The sequence below is a fragment of the Panthera pardus genome, unplaced genomic scaffold (assembly GCF_024362965.1).
Source record: "Panthera pardus isolate Hobbes unplaced genomic scaffold, ASM2436296v1 HiC_scaffold_11, whole genome shotgun sequence".
NCBI lineage: Eukaryota > Metazoa > Chordata > Mammalia > Carnivora > Felidae > Panthera > Panthera pardus.
Genome location: NW_026526666.1, coordinates 21240601 through 21261003, shown reverse-complemented (window position 1 = coordinate 21261003; position 20403 = coordinate 21240601). Strand labels below are relative to the sequence as shown.

At 41.0% G+C, this 20403-nt stretch overlaps 1 protein-coding gene across 7 annotated transcripts in view; it reads left to right on the top strand.

Annotated features, from left to right (window-relative positions):
- CDC14A (cell division cycle 14A) overlaps positions 1-20403 on the top strand; it is a 186591-nt gene that overhangs the window by 147142 nt on the left and 19046 nt on the right. For 3 of the 7 annotated variants that reach the window (XM_019457632.2, XM_019457630.2, XM_053891951.1), the window contains 4 exons: positions 11945-12060; positions 14355-14402; positions 16530-16652; positions 17349-17866. In XM_019457632.2, coding sequence (XP_019313177.2) covers positions 11945-12060; positions 14355-14402; positions 16530-16652; positions 17349-17802 — 741 coding nt within the window. In that variant the 3' untranslated portion in view covers positions 17803-17866. The remainder of the gene's footprint in view (positions 1-11944; positions 12061-14354; positions 14403-16529; positions 16653-17348; positions 17867-20403) is intronic. The other 4 variants (XM_053891949.1, XM_053891946.1, XM_053891950.1 and 1 more) reach the window with 3 other exon arrangements.

Sequence of the window (20403 nt, the reverse complement as noted above, 5' to 3'; positions counted from 1 at the left end):
AGGATTCCGGAAGGCCAGAATCCTCTTTCTTACAGCTTTTTCTGGTTTCTTAATTCCATAATTTAAATGTAGTTTGAATAACATTGTTTTAATGTTTTGTTGAGAGTTTGAAGGCTGTTAATCTCTTACTGAGGGTTTTATGGCTTATATGTTCTATACCTTTGAGCTGAAGCTTCATACAATAACCACAGAAATAAAATAAAGGGTGATGCATTGAGACAAAAAATATGTGATTTGTGTTTCAGCAGATTTATTCAGACCTATATTGCATGTCTGGATCTTTCTCCTCTCTCTCCCCAGGTCCTGGGGAGATCTCCCTCTCCTCTCCCCAGGTCCTGACTTAAGAGTTTTCTCATACCCTGGGGCTCCTGGGCAGATCAGTGAGTTAAACATCCGACTTTGGCTCAGGTCATGATCTTGCGTTTTGTGAGTTCGCACCCTGTGTGGGGCTGTGTGCTGACAGCTCAGAGCCTGGAGCCTGCTTCAGATTCTGTGTCTCCCTCTCTTTGCCCCTCCCCTGCTTACGCTCTGTCTCTCTCTCAGAAATAAATAAACATTAAGAAAACGAGTTTTCTCATACCCTAAAATCCAGTCTGTCACCTCTCACCAGACCACTGCATGAGCCACTTAACTGGGTCCCCCTCCTCCCTGTCCCACGTCTTCACCTTACCCAGTTCATTCTTCTCGTAGTAATCAACTAGGAGGAAATGTTTGCAACATATTCAAATTAGGCTTATTTTTTAAATATAAAGAGCTCTTAAAAATCAATGTGAAAATACCATATACACAAATAAAACAAAATGGGAATCGTCATGGCTGGTAAGCATAAATAATGTTCTGCTTCCCTAGAAAATGAAAGAAATACAAATTTAAATGACGAGATGCTATGTATGCCTCTCAAGTTGAGTGAGATTAAAGAATGTATGCAGTATTAGCAAGGATTTCAGAAATAAGAAGACCTTAAAGATTGCCAGTTGGAGTTTAAAGTGGAGGGCAGTTTGATAATATGTGTCAGAAGACCTTAAAATGTCTTTAGCAATTGCACTTCTGTGAATCTATCTTAAGACAATAATAGGACAGTGTTTAAAAGCCGTATGCAGGGGCGCCTGGGTGGCGCAGTCGGTTAAGCGTCCGACTTCAGCCAGGTCACGATCTCGCGGTCCGTGAGTTCGAGCCCCGCGTCAGGCTCTGGGCTGATGGCTCGGAGCCTGGAGCCTGTTTCCGATTCTGTGTCTCCCTCTCTCTCTGCCCCTCCCCCGTTCATGCTCTGTCTCTCTCTGTCCCAAAAATAAATAAAAAAAACGTTGGAAAAAAAAAAATTAAAAAAAAAAAAAAAAAAAAAGCCGTATGCATAGAGGAGGATATTTGTTGGAGCTGTTCATAGTGACAAAAGACAGAAAAAACCTGACTAAGGGTAAAATAAATAAAATTTGGTATATGTAGACCATGGGATTTTATGTAGCCATAAAGAATAATCATGTAGAGGTTTTTTGGTCTTTTGTTTTTTAAATGTACCCTGAAATACTTCCAACAATGTATTTTTTTAAGTGAAAAAGTAAATTAGAGAGCAGCATATATGTAACTCAACCTCTTTTTGGCAGAAAGAAGTATGGTGGGGGATGGTATGAATAACACAGGGAAAAGTCTGGAAGACTATATGCCAGAGTACTAATGTGTTTTGCTTTTGATGGTAAATATGTAGGTGGTTTTAATAATTTTTCACTTTTATCTGTATTTTGTTATTACTTATGACAAACAAGTATCATAGAGTCTTTATATGTAATATTTTCTTTTTCTTGGAAAAGTATTTAGGGTATTTTAAACCCCTTAAAAGTAGGAGCTTAAGTAGAAAATATATTGAATCTGGGTAGTTAGCTGTCTGTTGCAGTTTTTTTATTGTTTTCTACATTTGAAATGTATTATAATTAAAAAAATATTTCACTTTTAAGATACATAATAAAGTGGGGAGAAAACACATGTAACATAACTGTCATGTAAAATAGTGTTAATTTTTAAACTGTGTATCTTTTTAAATTAGTATTCATTTTTTCAAGTAATATGTGACTACACTTTTAGAAATATCAAAAAGTACTGAATTCTGATAAAAAAGATCAGTACCCTATCCCACCTTTCTGTACCCCTAGACCAACTCCCAAAAGGGGAAACCTCTAAGCAAATTACATCCACATTTTCACTACCATATTTCTGAACATAAATGTTTCCCTTCTAATGCTATATTAAACAATTTATTGATTTTGGACATTTTTCAATTGCCTCCTGGTTGTGGTAGATAGGATTTAGCTCTCCCAGCCAGATGTTAACATGCTCCCTGTGCTTTTCCTGATATGGCTATATATCATAATTTTTTTGTGAAACCCAATAATATGTACATTATTACCGTGTAAGGATTGTTCACTCTTGAGCTTGGTAGTCTACTCTCTTTTCTTTGTTGACCCTCTCTTTGTTTTTCGCAGAGTTAGTTATCTACTTCTTTAGTGTTTTATATTTATCTATTTATTTTTATTAAAGTATTATTGACACAATGTTACATGAGTTCAGGTGTGAGTTAATTGCCTTTTTATTTGCATAGTTTTCTGTGTACTTGGGAAGAGATAATGCTATCTCCCCCCCCTTCCCACTCCCGCCCTGACCCTGGCCCCCACATATTCTGCCAAGCAGTTTAGAATTTTTTTTTTTATTTTTTTATTTTTTTATTTTTTTTATTTTTTATTTTTTAATATATGTAGAATTTTTTCAAAATCTTAACACAGCAAATTTTTTTTTGCCAAGTTCATTCTTTTCCTGAAGACACTACTCCTTTCCACCCTCGACTGGTTGTTCTCTAGCCCCACTACACCGTTCTGACCTGAGGCCTTCTTTTCACACTCTTCAGTTAGATTCCTAATTTTCCTGGATTTCCTGTTATCTTCTTTCCTTTTCCCTGACACCTTCTGTAATAATTTGCTCAGGAAGAGTGTGTGGGAGGTAAATTTTTGTATCTTTGTTCTACCTTTACATTTGACTGATAGGTTGAATTTTGGAATTTTAGGTTGAGGATCACTTTTCCTTAGAATTTTGAAGGAATTTCAAAGTTGGGAACACAAAGATTCCCCTAGTTGGAAAGACAAACAGACTTTCTTGGCTTTCCCACAAAGGCACACATTAGACAGTGAATCTGACTGATGAGGGTGAAGATCCTGTCAGGTCCTTCAAGAAGTCTATCCCATGAAGGCTTATATATATATATTTTTATTGCTAAAAAAATTTTTTTTAATCTTTATTTTTCAGAGAGAGAGACACACAGAGTGCATGTGGGGGAGGGGCAGAGAGAGAGGGAGACAGGATCCAAAACAGGCTCCAGGCTTTAAGCTGTCAGCACAAAGCCCGACGCAGGGCTGGAACTCACGAATCACGAGATCATGACCTGAGCAAAAGTCAGATGCTTAACTGACTGAGCCACACAGGTGCCCTGAAGGCTTATATACTTCTTGACCCCACTTCGTATTCTAGAGACTTTGGCTATGTGCTGGTCCTTCCATCAGGTACAAGTAACCGGTAACAACACCCATGTTGATTGTGTTGTGTACCATCCAGCGAGCAAGCCTAGCCTTCAGGCCTGCCTTATTTCCCTTCCTGCAGCCTTCCTTGGGTGGTAATGGATTCTTCCCCACTGGGGTTGTATGGACAGAGATGAACAATTACGGATTCTGGAGACTTTTATCTATGGGCAACTTATGACTTAAAGAGAATCCTCTGACTTTAAGGTTCCAGGATCCTGTGACTGGTGAACTATTGTTCTTTGCCAGGATGACAAAGTGTGAATTGGCTGGCTTCACCTGTACTGCTTTTTTAAGACCCAGTTAAGGGATCACCCCCTCTAGAAAGCTTTTATCTTCATTTCTTCTTTCCCACTGGCTGTGTGCTTCGTAGGTCTATTTTTCTTTCTTACACTCAGAGCTATAGTAGTAAGGTGTGGTCTTTTTACCCAGGACATGCCTACTCACCCCAGAGGTATTCCTGCAACCCACCTTAGGTGACAGGGAGAAAAGAAGTATTTTGATCCCGGAATGGCTATCAGAAATGATTAGGATTTGACTGAGGGAAGTATATTTTTGTATACCCTTCATCAAATAAGAGTTCTAGCTCTAAAGAGGTGGGGGGGACTTTTATGGCTGCAAGGAATCTTACCAAATTCATATGAATTATTCAGGGGAGGAAATGGGCAAAATAAAATCTCTACTGGTGCAATGTTATTGTGCTGTGGCATATATTTTAGAAAGAACATTGTATCTGGGGTTAAGAAATCTGATTTTAAAATCATAGCTGTCATGAAGAGCTTAGGGGAGCTTGGGCAATATTCTTAACTTCTATGAGCACCTCCTTAAAAAAATTTTTTTTAAATATGAAATTTATTGTCAAATTGGTTTCCATATAACACTCAGTGCTCATCCCAACACGTGTCCTCCTCAATACCCATCACCCACCCTCCCCTCCCTACCCCCCCCCCCCCATCAGCCCTCAGTTTGTTCTCAGTTTTTAAGAGTCTCTATGCTTTGGCTCCCTCCCTCTCTAATCTCTTTTTTTTTTTTTCCTTCCCCACCCCATGGTCTTCTGGTAAGTTTCTCAGGATCCACATAAGAGTGAAAACATATGGTATCTGTCTTTCTCTGTATGACCTATTTCACTTAGTATAACACTCTCCAGTTCTATCCACGTTGCTACAAAAGGCCATATTGCATTCTTTCTCATTGCCACGTAGTATTCCATGTGTATATAAACCACAATTTCTTTATCCATTCATCAGTTGATGGACATTAGGCTCTTTCCATAATTTGGCTATTGTTGGGAGTGCTGCTATAAACATTGGGGTACAAGTGCCCCTATGCATCAGTACTCTTGTATCCCTTGGGTAAATTCCTAGCACTGCTATTGCTGGGTCATAGGGTAGATCTATTTTTAATTTTTTGAGGAACCTCCACACTGTTTTCCAGAGCGGCTGCACCAGTTTGCATTCCCACCAGCAGTGCAAGAGGGTTCCCATTTCTTCACATCCTCGCCAGCATCTATAGTCTCCTGATTTGTTCATTTTGGCCACTCTGACTGGCGTGAGGTGGTATCTGAGTGTGGTTTTGATTTGTATTTCCCTGATGAGGAGCGACGTTGAGCATCTTTTCATGTGCCTGTTGGTCATCTAGATGTCTTCTTTAGAGAAGTGTCTATTCATGTTTTCTGCCCATTTCTTCATGGATTATTTGTTTTTTGAGTATGGAGTTTGGTGAGCTCTTTATAGATTCTGGATACTAGCCCTTTGTCTAATATGACATTTGCAAATATCTTTTCCCATTCCGTTGATTGCCTTTTAGTTTTATTGATTGTTTCCTTTGCAGTGCAGAAGCTTTTTATCTTCATGAGGTCCCAATAGTTCATTTTTGCTTTTAATTCCCTTGCCTTTGGAGATGTGTCAAGTAAGAAATTGCTGCAGCTGAGGTCAGAGAGGTTTTTTCCTGCTTTGTCCTCTAGGGTTTTGATGGTTTCCTGTCTCACATTCAGGTCCTTTATCCATTTTGAGTTTATTTTTGTGAATGGTGGTCTAGTTTCATCCTTCTGCATATTGCTTTCCAGGTCTCCCAGCACCATTTGTTAAAGAGACTGTCTTTTTTCCACTGGATATTTTTTCCTGCTTTGTCAAAGATTAGTTGGCCATACTTATGTGGGTCCAATTCTGGAGTCTATTCTATTCCATTGGTCTATGTGTCTGTTTTTGTGTCAGTGCCATGCTGTGTTGATGATTACAGCTTTGTAGTAGAGGCTAAAGTCTGGGATTGTGATGCCTCCTGCTTTGGTCTTCTTCTTCAATATTACTTTGGCTCTTCGGGGTCTTTTGTGGTTCCATACAAATTTTAGGATTGCTTATTCTAGCTTCGAGAAGAATGCCGGTGCAATTTTGATTGGGATTGCATTGAATGTGTAGATTGCTTTGGGTAGTATTGACATTTTAACAATATTTATTCTTCCAATCCATGAGCATGGAATGTTTTTCCATTTCTTTATATCTTCTTCAATTTCCTTCATAAGCTTTCTATAGTTTTCAGCATACAGATCTTTTACATCTTTGGTTAGATTTATCCCTAGGTATTTTATGCTTCTTGGTGCAGTTGTGAATGGGATCAGTTTCTTTGTCTTTCTGTTGCTTCATTATTAGCGTATAAGAATGCAACTGATTTCTGTACATTGATTTTGTATCCTGCGACTTTGCTCTATTCATGTATCAGTTCTAGCAGACTTTTGATGGAGGCTATTGGGTTTTCCATGTATAATATCATGTCATCTGCAAAAAGTGAAAGCTTGACTTCATCTTTGCCAATTTTGATGCCTTTGATTTCCTTTTGTTGTCTGATTGCTGATACTAGAACTTCCAGCACTATGTTAAACAACAGAGGTGAGAGTGGACATCCCTGTCGTGTTCTGATCTCAGGGGGAAAGCTCTCAGTTTTTCCCCATTGAGGATGATATTAGCTGTGGGCTTTTCATAAATGGCTTTTATGATGTTTAAGTATGTTCCTTCTACCCCTAATTTCTCGAGGGTTTTTGTTAAGAAGTGATGCTGAATTTTGTCAGAAATTGCTTTTTCTGCATCGATTGACAGGATCATATGGTTATCTTTTTTTTTTTTTTTTTTTTTTTTATTAATGTGATATATCACATTGGTTGATTTGCGAATGTTTAACCAGCCCTGCAGCCCAGGAATGAATCCCACTTGATCATGGTGAATAATTCTTTTTATATGCTGTTGAATTCGATTTGCTAGTATCTTATTGAGAATGTTTGCATCCATATTCATCAAGGATATTGTAGTTCTGTATTTCTCTTTTTTTGCTGGGTCTCTGTCTGGTTTAGGAATCAAAGTAATGCTGGCTTCATAGAATGAGTCTGGAAGTTTTCCTTCCCTTTCTATTTTTTGGAACAGCTTGAGAAGGATAGGTATTATCTCTGCTTTAAATGTCTGGTAGAATTCCCCTGGGAAGCCATCTGGTCCTGGACTCTTATTGTTGGGAGATTTTTGATAACTGATTCAATTTCTTCACTGGTTATGGGTCTGTTCAAGTTTTCTATTTCTTCCTGTTTGAGTTTTGGAAGCGTGTGGGTGCTTAGGAATTTGTCCATTTCTTCCGGGTTGTCCAGTTTGTTGGCATATAATTTTTCATAGTATTCCCTGATAATTGCTTGTATTTCTGAGGGATTGGTTGTAATAATTCCATTTTGATTCATGATTTTATCTAGTTGTGTCATCTCCCTTTTCTTTTTGAGAAGCCCGGCTAGAGGTTTATCAATTTTGTTTGTTTTTTCAAAAAACTAATTCTTCTCAAAAAAACCAACATTGTGAGTAGAGAAGATGGTGGGGTATGAGGACGCTGGGCTCACTGCGTCCTGCTGATCACTTAGATTCCACCCACATCTGCTTAAATAACCCAGAAAACCACCAGAAGACTAGCAGAACAGACTCTCTGGAGCCAAGAGTAGACAAGAGGCCCACGGAGGAGGGTAGGAAGGGCAGAGAGACAGTGCGCGCTACACGGACTGGTGGGAGGGAGCTCGGGCAGTGGAGGGGCAGCCCGCCTGGCAAGGTGGAATCCCCGAGTCTGGCTTGCAAAAGTGGAGGGGCCGGACTGCGGGAGTTCTGACAGCCAGCGGGACTTAACATCTGGAATGTTAAAAGTCAACAGCTCTGCTCGGAGAGCAGGAGGGTGAGAGGACACCGGGAGGGAGAGGTGGTGAGCCCTGGAAGACAGAGCTCAGCTCCGCGGTGAACAAAGGCGCTGGCCAGCACCATCTCCCTGTTCCATCCCACAGCTGAAATCCCAAAGAAAACCAGTTCCCGTCACCGAACTTGCTTGTACCGTGCAAACACCCAACGCTGTGCTTCTGTGGATCCATCCCTCTGATGGGTCTGCCTCCCTCGCGGTGCTGCAGGACCCCTCCCACAGGGGACCACTGACAGCAAAGCTAGCTAAGCCTGCCCCTCCCACCCCTGTGCACCTTGCAGATCCACCCCGGCTAATAAGCCAGATCCCATCAGAGCAGCACCACAAGGCTGGCAGTGTGCAAGTAGCCCAGACAGGGGCCACACCACTCCACAGTGAGTCCTGCCCCTGGGAGAGGGGAATATAAAGTACACACCAGTCTGACTGTGGCCCCAGCGGTGGGCTGGGAACAGACATCAGGTCTGACTGCTGCCCCGCCCACCAACACAAGTTACTCCAGACAGCACAGGGGAAGTGCCCTGCAGTTCTGTGCCACCCCAGGGACTATCCAAAATGATGAAATGGAAGAATTCTCCTCAAAAGAAACTCCAGGAAGTAGCAACAGCTGACGCATTGATCAAAAAATGATTTAAACAATATAACAGAACAAGAATTTAGAATAATAATCATAAAATTAATTGCTGGGCTTGAAAAAAGTATAGACGACAGCAGAGAATCTATTGCTACAACGATCATGGGACTAAGAAATAGTCATGAGGAGCTAAAAAATGCTATAAATGAGCTGCAAAATAAAATGGAGGTGACCACAGCTTGGATTGAAGAGGCAGAGGAGAGAATAGGTGAATTAGAAGATAAAATTATGGGGGCGCCTGGGTGGCGCAGTCGGTTAAGCGTCCGACTTCAGCCAGGTCACGATCTCGCGGTCCGTGAGTTCGAGCCCCGCGTCGGGCTCTGGGCTGATGGCTCGGAGCCTGGAGCCTGTTTCCGATTCTGTGTCTCCCTCTCTCTCTGCCCCTCCCCCGTTCATGCTCTGTCTCTCTCTGTCCCAAAAATAAAAATTAAAAAAAAAAAAAAAAAAAAAAAAAAGAAGATAAAATTATGGAAAAAGAGGCAGCTGAGAAAAAGAGAGATAAAAAAATCCAGGAGTATGAGGGGAGACTTAGAGAACTAAGTGATGCAATGAAACAGAACAATATCTGTATAATAGGAATTCCAGAAGAGGAAGAGAGAGAGAAAGGGGCTGAAGGTGTACTTGAACAAATCATAGCTGAGAACTTCCTTGGATCTGGGGAAGGAAAAAGGCATTGAAATCCAAGAGGCACAGAGAACTCCTGTCAGACATAACTTGAATCAATCTTCTGCATGACGTATAGTGAAACTGGCAAAATACAAGGATAAAGAGAAAATTCTGAAAGCAGCTACAGATAAACACGCTCTAACATATAAAGGGAGACTGATAAGACTAGTGCAGACCTATCTACTGAAACTTGGCAGGCCAGAAAGGAATGGCAGGAAATCTTCAATGTGATGAACAGTAAAAATATGCAGCTGAGAATCCTTTATCCAGCAAGTCTGTCATTTAGAATAGAAGGAGAGATAAAGATCTTCCCAAACAAAGAAAAACTGAAGGAATTCATTACCACAAAACCAGACCTACAAGAGATCCTAAGGGGGATTCTGTGAGTGAAATGTTGCAAGGACCACAAAGTACCAGAGACATCACTACAAGCATGAAACCTACAGACATCACAATGACTCTAAACCCATATCTTTCTATAATAACACTGAATGTAACTAGACTAAATGCTCCAACTAAAAGACATAGGGTATCAGAATGAATAAAAAAACAAGACCCATCTATTTGCTGTCTACAAGAGACTCATTTTAGACCTGAGGACACCTTCAGATTGAAAGTGAGGGGATGGAGAACTATCTATCATGCCACTGGAAGTCAAAAGAAAGCTGGAGTAGCCATACTTATATCAAACAAATTAGACTATAAATTAAAGACTGTAATAAGAGATGAAGAAGGGCATTATATAATAATTACAGGGTCTATCCATCAGGAAGAGCTGACAATTATAAATGTCTATGTGCTGAATACAGGAACCCCCAAATATATAAAACAATTACAAACATAAGCAACCTTATTGATAAGAATGTGGTAATTGCAGGAGACTTTAATACTCCACTGACAACAATGGATAGATCATCTAGACACAGGATCAATAAAGAAACAAGGGCCCTGAATGAAACATTGGATCAGATGGACTTCACATATATATTTAGAACTCTGCATTCCAAAGCAACAGAATATACTTTCTTCTTGAGTGCACATGGAACCTTCTCCAAGATAGATCACATACTGGGTCACAAAACAGCCCTTCATAAGTATATAAGAATGGAGATCATACCATGCATACTTTCAGACCACAGTGCTATGAAGCTTGAAATCAACCACAGGAAAAAGTCCTGGAAAACCTCCAAAAGCATGGAGGTTAAAGAACACCCTACTAAAGTATGAATGGGTCAACCACGCAATTAGAGAAGAAATTAAAAAATATATGGAAACAAATTAAGATGAAAATACAACAATCCAAATGCTTTGGGATGCAGCAAAAGCAGTCCTGAGAGGAAAATACATTGCAATCCAGGCCTATCTCAAGAAACAAGAAAAATCCCAAATACAAAATCTAACAGCACACCTAAAGGAACTAGAAGCAGAACAGCAAAGACACCCCAAACCTAGCAGAAGAAGAGAAATAATAAAGATCAGAGCAGAAATAAACAATATAGAATCTAAAAAAACTGTAGAGCCGATCAATGAAACCAAGTGTTGGTTTTTTTTAAAAAACAAACAAAATTGAGGGGCGCCTGGGTGGCGCAGTCGGTTAAGCGTCCGACTTCAGCCAGGTCACGATCTCGCGGTCCGTGAGTTCGAGCCCCGCGTCAGGCTCTGGGCTGATGGCTCGGAGCCTGCAGCCTGTTTCCAATTCTGTGTCTCCCTCTCTCTCTGCCCCTCCCCCGTTCATGCTCTGTCTCTCTCTGTCCCAAAAATAAATAAAAAACGTTGAAAAAAAAAAAATAAAAAAAAAAAAATAAAAAACAAACAAAATTGATAAACCTCTAGCCAGGCTTCTCAAAAAGAAAAGGGAGATGACCCAACTAGATAAAATCAGGAATGAAAATGGAATTATTACAACCAATCCCTCAGAAATACAAGCAATTATCAGGGAATACTATGAAAAACATTTTTTTAATGTTTGTTTATTTTTGGGAGAGAGAGAGCGACAGCATGAGTGGGGGAGGGGCAGAGAGAGAGACAGACAGAATCCAAAGTGGACTCCAGGCTCTGAGCTGTCAGCACAGAGCTGGATGCAGGGCTCAAACTCATTGACCGTGACCTGAGCTGAAGTCGGACACTTAATTGACTGGGCCACCCACGTGCCTTGAGTACCTCCTTTTTAAAATCTTTATAGGTAATAGTGTCCTGCCCGCCTTGAGTTGTGAGAGTTAAATGTGAGCTGGCATGTGAAAAGACCTAACGTGGAACTTACATATTTTAAACTGTAAGACTTATTTCAGCAGGAAACACACTTTCCCAATCTAGTAGGCTTTAACTCCTTCTCAAAAGGTCTTGGATGTTTTTATTAGTGTTAATTGATCTTAACAAGTTATCACATAGATATCCTAAATTGTTTTATCTTTCATTTTTGTAAGTAAATTATAGAATTTGCAGTGATGGATCCTAGTAATCTCTGGAAACCTATTTGTAATGTGTCTATTGAGCCTGTCTGTGTCTGAGCTATATTCCAAAACATGATTTTTGTGTGCATGAGATTCTCTTTGGTTGTGGTCCATTGTAACAAGGAGCTCCTTTTAAATTCTACCGCATCCATACCTGTGCTTCTTTGATTTGGAATTTGACCGATATATTTAATTGATGAATAGTTGAACATTTGTTAGTGTATCTATATCTATATCTATATATCTATATCTATATATCTATCTCTTTCTATAGATAGATAGATAATGTGAACTCACTGTGTTTTAAAGCTATTTAAGATAATCTATATTAAGATCAGCTATACGAAATATAGAGTGTATAGTCTATTAAGAAATCAATATAAAGCAAAATTATTTAGAGTAACCTTTCTATGGTACATACATTTTTTTTCCAGAATAACTTAGAAGAGGATGAAGACGTGGAAATGAAAAATAGTATAACCCAGGGAGACAAACTACGTGCCTTAAAAAGTCAGAGACAGCCACGCTCCTCACCATCCTGTGCATTTAGGTAGATCAATTTTAAGCTTTTAAATTTATCTCGTGCCTCCATTTGTGGATAGGATGTTTAATCTTCTCTTTTGAATATCATTATACAAGTGCCATGCTTACCTCTTGGTTTTGTTTTTGGCTTATTGCCATTTTGTGTTGTTAACTATTTTATCACTATAGGGAGAAGCTAAGTTTTAGAAGCTTACTGAAAGCAGCTCCTGCAGTTTCAGTCTCTGGAGTCCCACCTCTTTTAAAAAATTTTTTTTTAATTTTTTTTTTTTTTTTTTTTGGGAGAGAGACAGAGACAGAGAGCAAGCAGGGGAGGACAGAGAGAGAGGGAGACACAGAATCCGAAGCAGGCTCCAGGCTCAGAGCTGTCAGCACAGAGCCTGACTCAGGGCTTGAACCCACAAAACACGAGATGATGACCTGAGCTGATGTTGGCCACTTACTGACTGAGCCACACAGGTGCCCCTCTGGAGTCCCACCTTAAACTGCTGTGCAGTGAGGTGTCTCTGGGACCGTGCTCTAAATTCCATTTGGAATTCTACTCTCCCTCCACGAGTGGGTGTCCTATCTTGTCGTGTCCTATTCTCACAGGTGTGCTGAGGCTTTTGAATCTAGAATGTGTAGAAAAGTACTGAATGCCAAGCTTTGGTATATCCTAACACCTTAGCTTTATGTTCTCTATTTGAGAATTGAATAAGCAATTATTACCTGTGTCTGTACAGTTAATAACCATCCTGAGCTTAAAGTCTAAAATTACTAATCAGAATCAACTGATGGAACTTGACTTGTGATCCCAACATTTGGATCCTGCTAATGGTTCAGATTACTTAAAGAAGAAAGTCTTCAGGATCAATGTAGGTGCAAAAATCTGTGAATATCGTCCAGATTCTTTACTGGGGTGACAAGTTCACAAATGATTATAATGAGAAGTGGCTACTTTTATTTGCCTTTTAAGTGAGAGGCATGCACAACAAGAGGGGTGTTTTGCCAGCAGGATACATGTCAAACAGACTCACAGGGGATTTAATTTTCATGTGTTATTTGGGAGGATTATAACACAAGTCAGATTAGGTCTGAGCACATCATTACCTATGCTCTGAGTACTGGTGCCCTGACCTGAGAAATGAAGGTGTATATAGCTCAAGTCAAGGTAATCGTTTGCCATAGTAACATGAGAAGATGGGATAGCAAGCCTGGTCTTGGTAATAACCACCAACTACCACTAGAAAGTTGAAGAGATGTACCATTCACTGAGCAGCTACTACTGTCAGGAGCCACGTTAGGTACTTAGTTTGGAGATGAGGATTAACTGAATTAACACAAAAGATATGCATCATTACCCACATTTGGGTTGGTTGCTTGAGGTTAGAGAACGTCAGCCCCTCCCCGGTGGGATGGATTTGGATTGGAGCTGATCTTCAAATCCAGTACTGTTCAGAGTGTGCTCTGCTCGCTATGAATATCACCTAAGTCAGTGCAAGGTCCTTCAAGATTTCTAATCTCTTTTACTCACCATCTCCCCCCTTGAAACTCTTAAGAAATGGCTTTATCTCGCTTAAAATTAATTTCAATCAGATTTATATTTGATTCTTAAGAAATCTTAAGGGGGAGAGAGGGATAATTTGGCACATAACTTGGCACATAAGTAGGCAAAAGAGTGAGAGACTCTCCACTACCCAAAATTTACAAGGCTATTCTGATATGATTTTTCTATTTTCTTTTTTAATTCTCAGAATTTTTGTTTCATTTTTTGGAATTCAGTTTTTTTCTAACAGCATCATGGTGTCATCAATCAAAAATTTAAAAAAAAATTTTTTTTTAACGTTTATTTATTTTTGAGACAGAGAGAGACAGAGCATGAACAGGGGAGGGGCAGAGAGAGAGGGAGACAAAGAATCTGAAATGGGCTCCAGGCTCTGAGCTGTCAGCACAGAGCCCGACACGGGGCTCGAACTTGCGGATCATGAGATTGTGACCTGAGCCGAAGTCGGACACTTAACCGACTGAGCCACCCAGGCACCCCAAATATTTTTTACCCTAAGTGGATGCAACACCACCTTCTGATTTAAAGCAATTTGCTGTAAATGAAAGTCAAGATGAAACAAAATGACTAAAATTGGTTTCCTGCTGGTTGTAGGATTTACTTTAAAAACGGAATGAGTACTGATATCATACATTTGGGAGGTTTCTCCCTTTTGCCAATGTAATATTTGTACTGGTTTGACTCCATATGATCTGCCTTTTGGTCTTTGCTTAAACGTGCGAACCTGGCAGTGCGTGAGCATTTGTCTTTGATTTCCGTAGGTTGGATGATACGAAAGGGCACCCAAGAGCAGTGCCCCAGCCTTTCAGGTACTGTGAATGAGGTGAATTTCTAGTAGCTTGTAAATAAACACTGCCCTTTAGATACATTTCCCAACCCTTAAACTGGTGAAAACAAATCGCGCACAGCTCTTCCCTTTTAAGTTCCTTCCTTTGTGTTCCAGATTGTTACAACCCACCTTATTTTTAATGCTCACCATGAAGAGGATTTTTGTTTTCTTGAGGTGCTCACAGGGCCATGTGGCTGTCGTTGTGATGTTAACATAGTCTGTGCTTCCAGCACGTTGTGGGGTCTCTAAATTACCCTTGCTCTGCAATGTGCCTTTCAGTCCAGTGATAGATTTTGCCTTTGAGTTTTTAATATTTCTGTCGGTTCTCTTTGCCCCTAGTTTTTACATGTGTTTGTTCTCCTTTATTTTCTAGTTTTATTTCCTTCCCCGTCCTCTATTTGAAGAGGAAACATTAGTGTTTTTCTCTGCAAAAATGTCCCCCAAAGCATCCCAGGGTGGTTCCTGGGTACCAGTGGTACCAGCATGCAGTGTAGGGCTTAATGGGGGCCATAGACATGTTTGCCAAAACTGTTAATGCGATAGGGGTAAAAATCCAACTCACCCCTCACCTCTGGTTCTCATTCAGCCCTCGGTTTTAGGGCTGTTTTGTGCAGGCAGTTCTGAGAGGGATCAGACTTCTCCAGAAGCTTGAGCTGCTTCCTTGTACCACTTTCCCCATCTTTGTTTTAGAGGCAAACCATGTACTTAAGCTGTTGTTTGGGGGGAAGAGGATGAAGGCGAGAGTCTACAAGTAAATAATCTTTTCTAGAACAGATACATTAGGTCCAGGTACATTAAATGGTTTGCTCAGGATAAAACAGGTTTGGTATTAAAAACTGTGACTGGGCCCTAGTAGTCCAGGTTTGAGTCAATTTTCCCTCTCTGTCCACTCAGCAGACATTTACTGAACATCCTCTCTGAGTCTGGCACTGTACTAGCCACTGGGAATTGAAGTGGGAGACAGTCATTTGCCCCCAGTAGAGCTTATATCAAGGGGAATAGACAGATATCAGACAGTGGAATATGGTATAAGGGCTATGATTTACTATGAGAATATGATGAAACAGGATGCTTACCCTGCCTGGGAATTCAGTGAAGGCTTGCCGTATAGGGTTCCAACTGATTGGGCCTTCAAAGGGTAACCAATGGGAATGAGGCAGATGGAGGTGGAAGAGAGGAAGCAGAAGGGAGGTAAGGAGAGGAGAAGATGCCCTGGCAGGAAAAACAGCACGTGCAAGCCGGACGAAGCTGTGAATACAGTCCATTCAGGGAATTCCGAGCATTTTGTATAGCTGGAGTAGAGTTGTCTAATGAGAAAGCATGGATAGAAAGGACCTGCTTGCAAAGGCTAATGGCAGATTTTGGAGGCTTTCATAAGTAAAGCCAAGGAGCTCAGGCTTTCTGGGCACCAAGTAAAAATTAAATGGTTTAAACAGTGAGTGGCATAATTAAATATTTTAGATTCTACCTGAGGCTATTCAGAATTTGAATTTTAATGAATAAGATTAAAAGATGTTACTAGTAGTCAAGAGTAAGGAATAGTGGTGGCCTCACCTAGGGCAGTTGGAGAGTGGAAAGAAGAAGACAGATTTAATATATAAAGAAATAAAAAATATATACGTATACAAATACATACACACACACACACACACACACACACACACACACACACAATCACACACACATGTAGCCTAAGGACATGTGAGGAATGACTGCCTCCATCAAAGAAGGGAAGTGACCAAGCATGGCAAGATCATGGTTAAGGACAGGACTTTGGATCCTAGATCTGAATACCAGCTCTGTCACTTGCTCACTGACTTTGGGTGACTTTTCCTTTTTGCCTCGGTTTCCTCACCTGCAAAGTGGGGATTGCAATCGTAGCTACCTCATAGGATTGTTGTGAATATGAGCTAATGTCTGTAAGGTTCTTAGAAGAGCTTTTGACTCGGAGCAAGTGTGCTGTCAGTGTTGACTGCTGCTGCTATCACTGTTATCATGACCTGCCACGATGCCTTTAATGTTATGAGTTTATCTTGTCTTAGTTGATTGCTGAATGTTAAGATTACACAGCTTTCAGGTGACATTTTGCCCATTTTTCTCCACAAAGATTGACTTCTTCCCCACAAGGATCTGCATCTACTTTGAAGACCTCAAAAGTGGCTCTGTCCCCCTCAGCAACGGCCAAGAGGATAAACAGAAGTTCTTTGTCCTCAGGCGCCAGTGTAAGAAGGTAATTTTTCTCTTCCTCTTCTCAGATGCTGGTGGGGGGTAAAGGAAATCTGTAGCAGACAATGAGTTTGGCAGAAGTTTGTCCGAGGAAGGGATCAGGGAGAAGGGGAGAAATCAGAGAAGGCTTTTGTTCTGTCTCCCATCCTGAGGGACAGGGTCGTGTGGAGGTTGTGCTGTATGGCATCCCTTTCTATAGTGGAGCTCCAGCTTGCCTAATGTGATCCAGAAATTGGAGTTCAGTGGAACCTACTAATGATATGTGGTATCATCATTTCTCCTTTGATGTGTATGGGCAGAACTAAAATGGGTAGGGACATTTGAATGAATCTGTGTAGGTTAAATCTTACACTTCAGTCTACCTTTTACTCTCATATAGCCCCTTTCACTTACTCCCTACCTCAGGACACATAGAGCCCCCAGATGTCCTATCTCAAGACATCTGGTCAGAGTGGTTTAGCCAGCTTCTTGGGTCGCAGTGAACTGCTTAGACAGGAAGTTAACGTGTATAACTAACGGCCATATGTTGTAATATCACCAAGACGATAAAGAAGCCATTCTGTCCCCATTTGCCTTGATCAGAGCTGTCTGCATCCCATTCCCCTCTTGTCCTAACTGTGTATTTTAGAAACACGAACTCTGCATGAGCGTACATCGTTGTCTATGTCCTCCCCCCTCCCCACCTGTGTTTTCCATTCAGCTTTTCCATAAACTCCCGGCTAGCCAGTTCTCTAGGGAACTTGAACGCTGCAACAGAGGAGCCAGAGAACAAAAAGGCCTCCTCGTCCTCTAAGGCGGGTTTCGTAGCCAGCCCGTTCACCAACCTCTTGAATGGCAGCTCCCAGCCGTCTGCCAGAAATTACCCAGAGCTCAACAACAATCAGTACAGCAGAAGCACCAGCACCAGCGGGAGCACCGTGAGCAGCCAGCCGAGCCCCCACGGCGGCGTCAAAGCGGAGGAGCACAGCCCGGTTCTTCGGCCCGCCTACCCCGGCCTCTCTTCTTCCTCAGCGAGATTCCTGAGCCGTTCAATCCCCGTAAGTTCGCAGACACCACCTCCTGGTCCTCAGAACCCTGAACGCAACTTTTGTGCCTTGCCTCCCCAGCCGAGGCTGCCGCCAAAGAAATTTAATAGCGCCAAGGAAGCCTTCTGAGCGATGCCTTCCCTCTGTGCTGTGAACCTGTCTATGCACGTACATTCGGCTGGCTCCTCTTCAAGTAAATGCCAAGTTTCAACTGGGGTTTCTTCCTTCCTTCTTTTTCTTCCCCTCCTCCTCCTTCCCTCTTCAGAGGGAAACCGCTTTCATTCCCTTCATCATGGACACTGTTGACTTACGTTACTTCTCAGTTAAGTTTTTGAATCAACTCTGAATATCTGGTGCAAAGCCGGGAGCTGATTCACACCATAGATGGTATTTGCTATGGTTGCAGTGGCATTGGGAAGCTTCGCTTTTCCACATCTTATATCAATGAATGAATTTCAGAGTATTTAAGTGTGGAAGGTGCTGAATGAACAGTAGCTTCTCAGAACTAACCATTAGGCTCTGGAATATGTCCCCTCCTTCAGGGAACTGACCCAGAATTAACAAAATGGCAAATGGGAAGGTGTTTATAAGGAGGGCCCGTGAGTAGGTATCTGGGATGTAAGGAAGGGGAAGGCAGAGTATCAGGAAGATGTTTAAAATTAGCTATTAGTCTTTTAGAGACAGGATGAAAGATCATCAAACACATTTTCCCCGGGAACTCTGTATTGAGGTTACCAAGCCCCCCTTTAACCTGGAAATCCCTGTTAGGTAAAATCGGTTGGTTCACACCCTGCTATGAGTCACTTTAATCACATATTTTGATTGCCTCAAGGGGAATTCATATCTATGGGAATGTGAGTGTTGATTTGAGAGAACAAGGACAAAATAGGAAGGAGAAATCAACCTCACAGATCAAAGTGCAACTCAGAGTTCAACACGGAGTCCAGTCAGGGCACAAGCAAACTCCAGTGTCCTGGGTAGTTTGGGGCCTGGGACTCCTTCATGCCTGCTGTTCTACCAACATTTCCTCAGCTGTTACCCAGGGAGTGATTTCTGCAGGGGAGCAGAGGGGACAAAAGGTGCTAGTAGCAGTGTGCCTTTCTTGGGAAACAGGAACCCAATGGAATAATTAATGAGACCCACTTCCCTTAGATGGTAGTTTAGGGAACCACTTTTCTTTTTTTTTCTTTTTTTTTTTTTTTAGGGGACCACTTTTCTAACATGAGGACACAGTGCACGTGTGTGTGTGTGTGTGTGTGTGTGTGTGTGTTGGTTGGACACGTTACCACTCCTGTCTCAACCTCAGGCCTCTTTTCAAAGAGGCCTTTTTTTTTTTTTCTCTTCTATGCACACACAGTCCTTTCTAGCACATATCGTTGACCCTTGAGCAACAGATTTGAACTGCATGGGTCCCCTAACACACAGATTTATTTCACTAAATACAATGCAGTAATATATGTGTGTTTTCTCTTCCTCATGATTTTCTAAATAACATTTTCTTTTTTAAAAAAAAACATTTATTTTGAGAGGAGAGAGCACACACATGTGTGTGCGAGTGGGGAAGTGACAGAGAGAGAGAGAATAAATATTCCTTTTATAGGAATAAAGAGAGAGAGAGAGAAAATCCCAAGCACGCTCCCCACTGTCATCTCAGAGCCTGACTCAGGGCTCAAATTCATGAACCATGAGATCATGACCTGATCCAAAATCAAGAGTCAGATACTTAACCAACCGAGCCACCCAGGCGCCCCAACATTTCCTTTTCTTGAGTTTACTTTATTGTAAGAATACAGTATTAATACATATAATTTATTAATTGACTGTTGATGTTATTGCTAAGGCTTGTGGTTAACAGTTGGGTATTAGTAGTTAAGTTTTGGGGGGAATCAAAGTTCTATGCAGGTTTTGACTGTGCGGGGGCCAGCACCCCTAACCCATGCATTTTTCAAGGGTCAACTGTATAATTTTCCAGATATGATTTTATTCTCAATGTTTTTCAACATTATTTTAAATTCCTATATAGTGCCAGCCCACTCCACCACTTAATCTGAATCTGATCTCATGATATTATGGGTATAGTTGTATCAGTAAAAACTTAAATCTTAGTAACTAGGGGGTTAGATGGAAAAGGATAGGTATTTACCTTTTCATAACAAGATATGCAAGTCGTGTGCTTCCCAGCAGGAATTGAGTTGTGAGTGTTTTCATATACTGATTGTGGGTCAACCTCATTGTTAGACCAGAATACAGATCTGTTCATTTTCAGAAAAAGTGGTACACATATAGATGTATAGATAATTATATAGCTATCTTGCCGATTTCATAGCTGAAGATTTAGTGTAGTCTACATTTGTAGCTGAATACCAGAAGCATTGGGAGCTTGGCAAGAATAACATTCTACTTTTTCTGGATCTCAGTTTTCCTCTTGGCTAGTTGAAGCATGGGAATAGTCTTTAGATGATTGGTGATCGCCCTTCCCTCCCATATTTATATAACTTAGCTTTTGGTTTCATTCCATATTTTGATATTTGTCTTCACCTTTCCTCCTTCTTCTCATCCCTCTCCTGGCCTGAAGAGAGTGGTTTTCTGATAATTAAATTTAAAGTAATAGTCTGTGTGGGCAGCTGCTGCCGTTCCCCTCTTCTCTCTCTTAAATTTGTCATCTCATTGTAAAGAGAAGCATTTATAAATAGAATTGCCAGCATGACAACATTTTCCTCCCTCTCACCC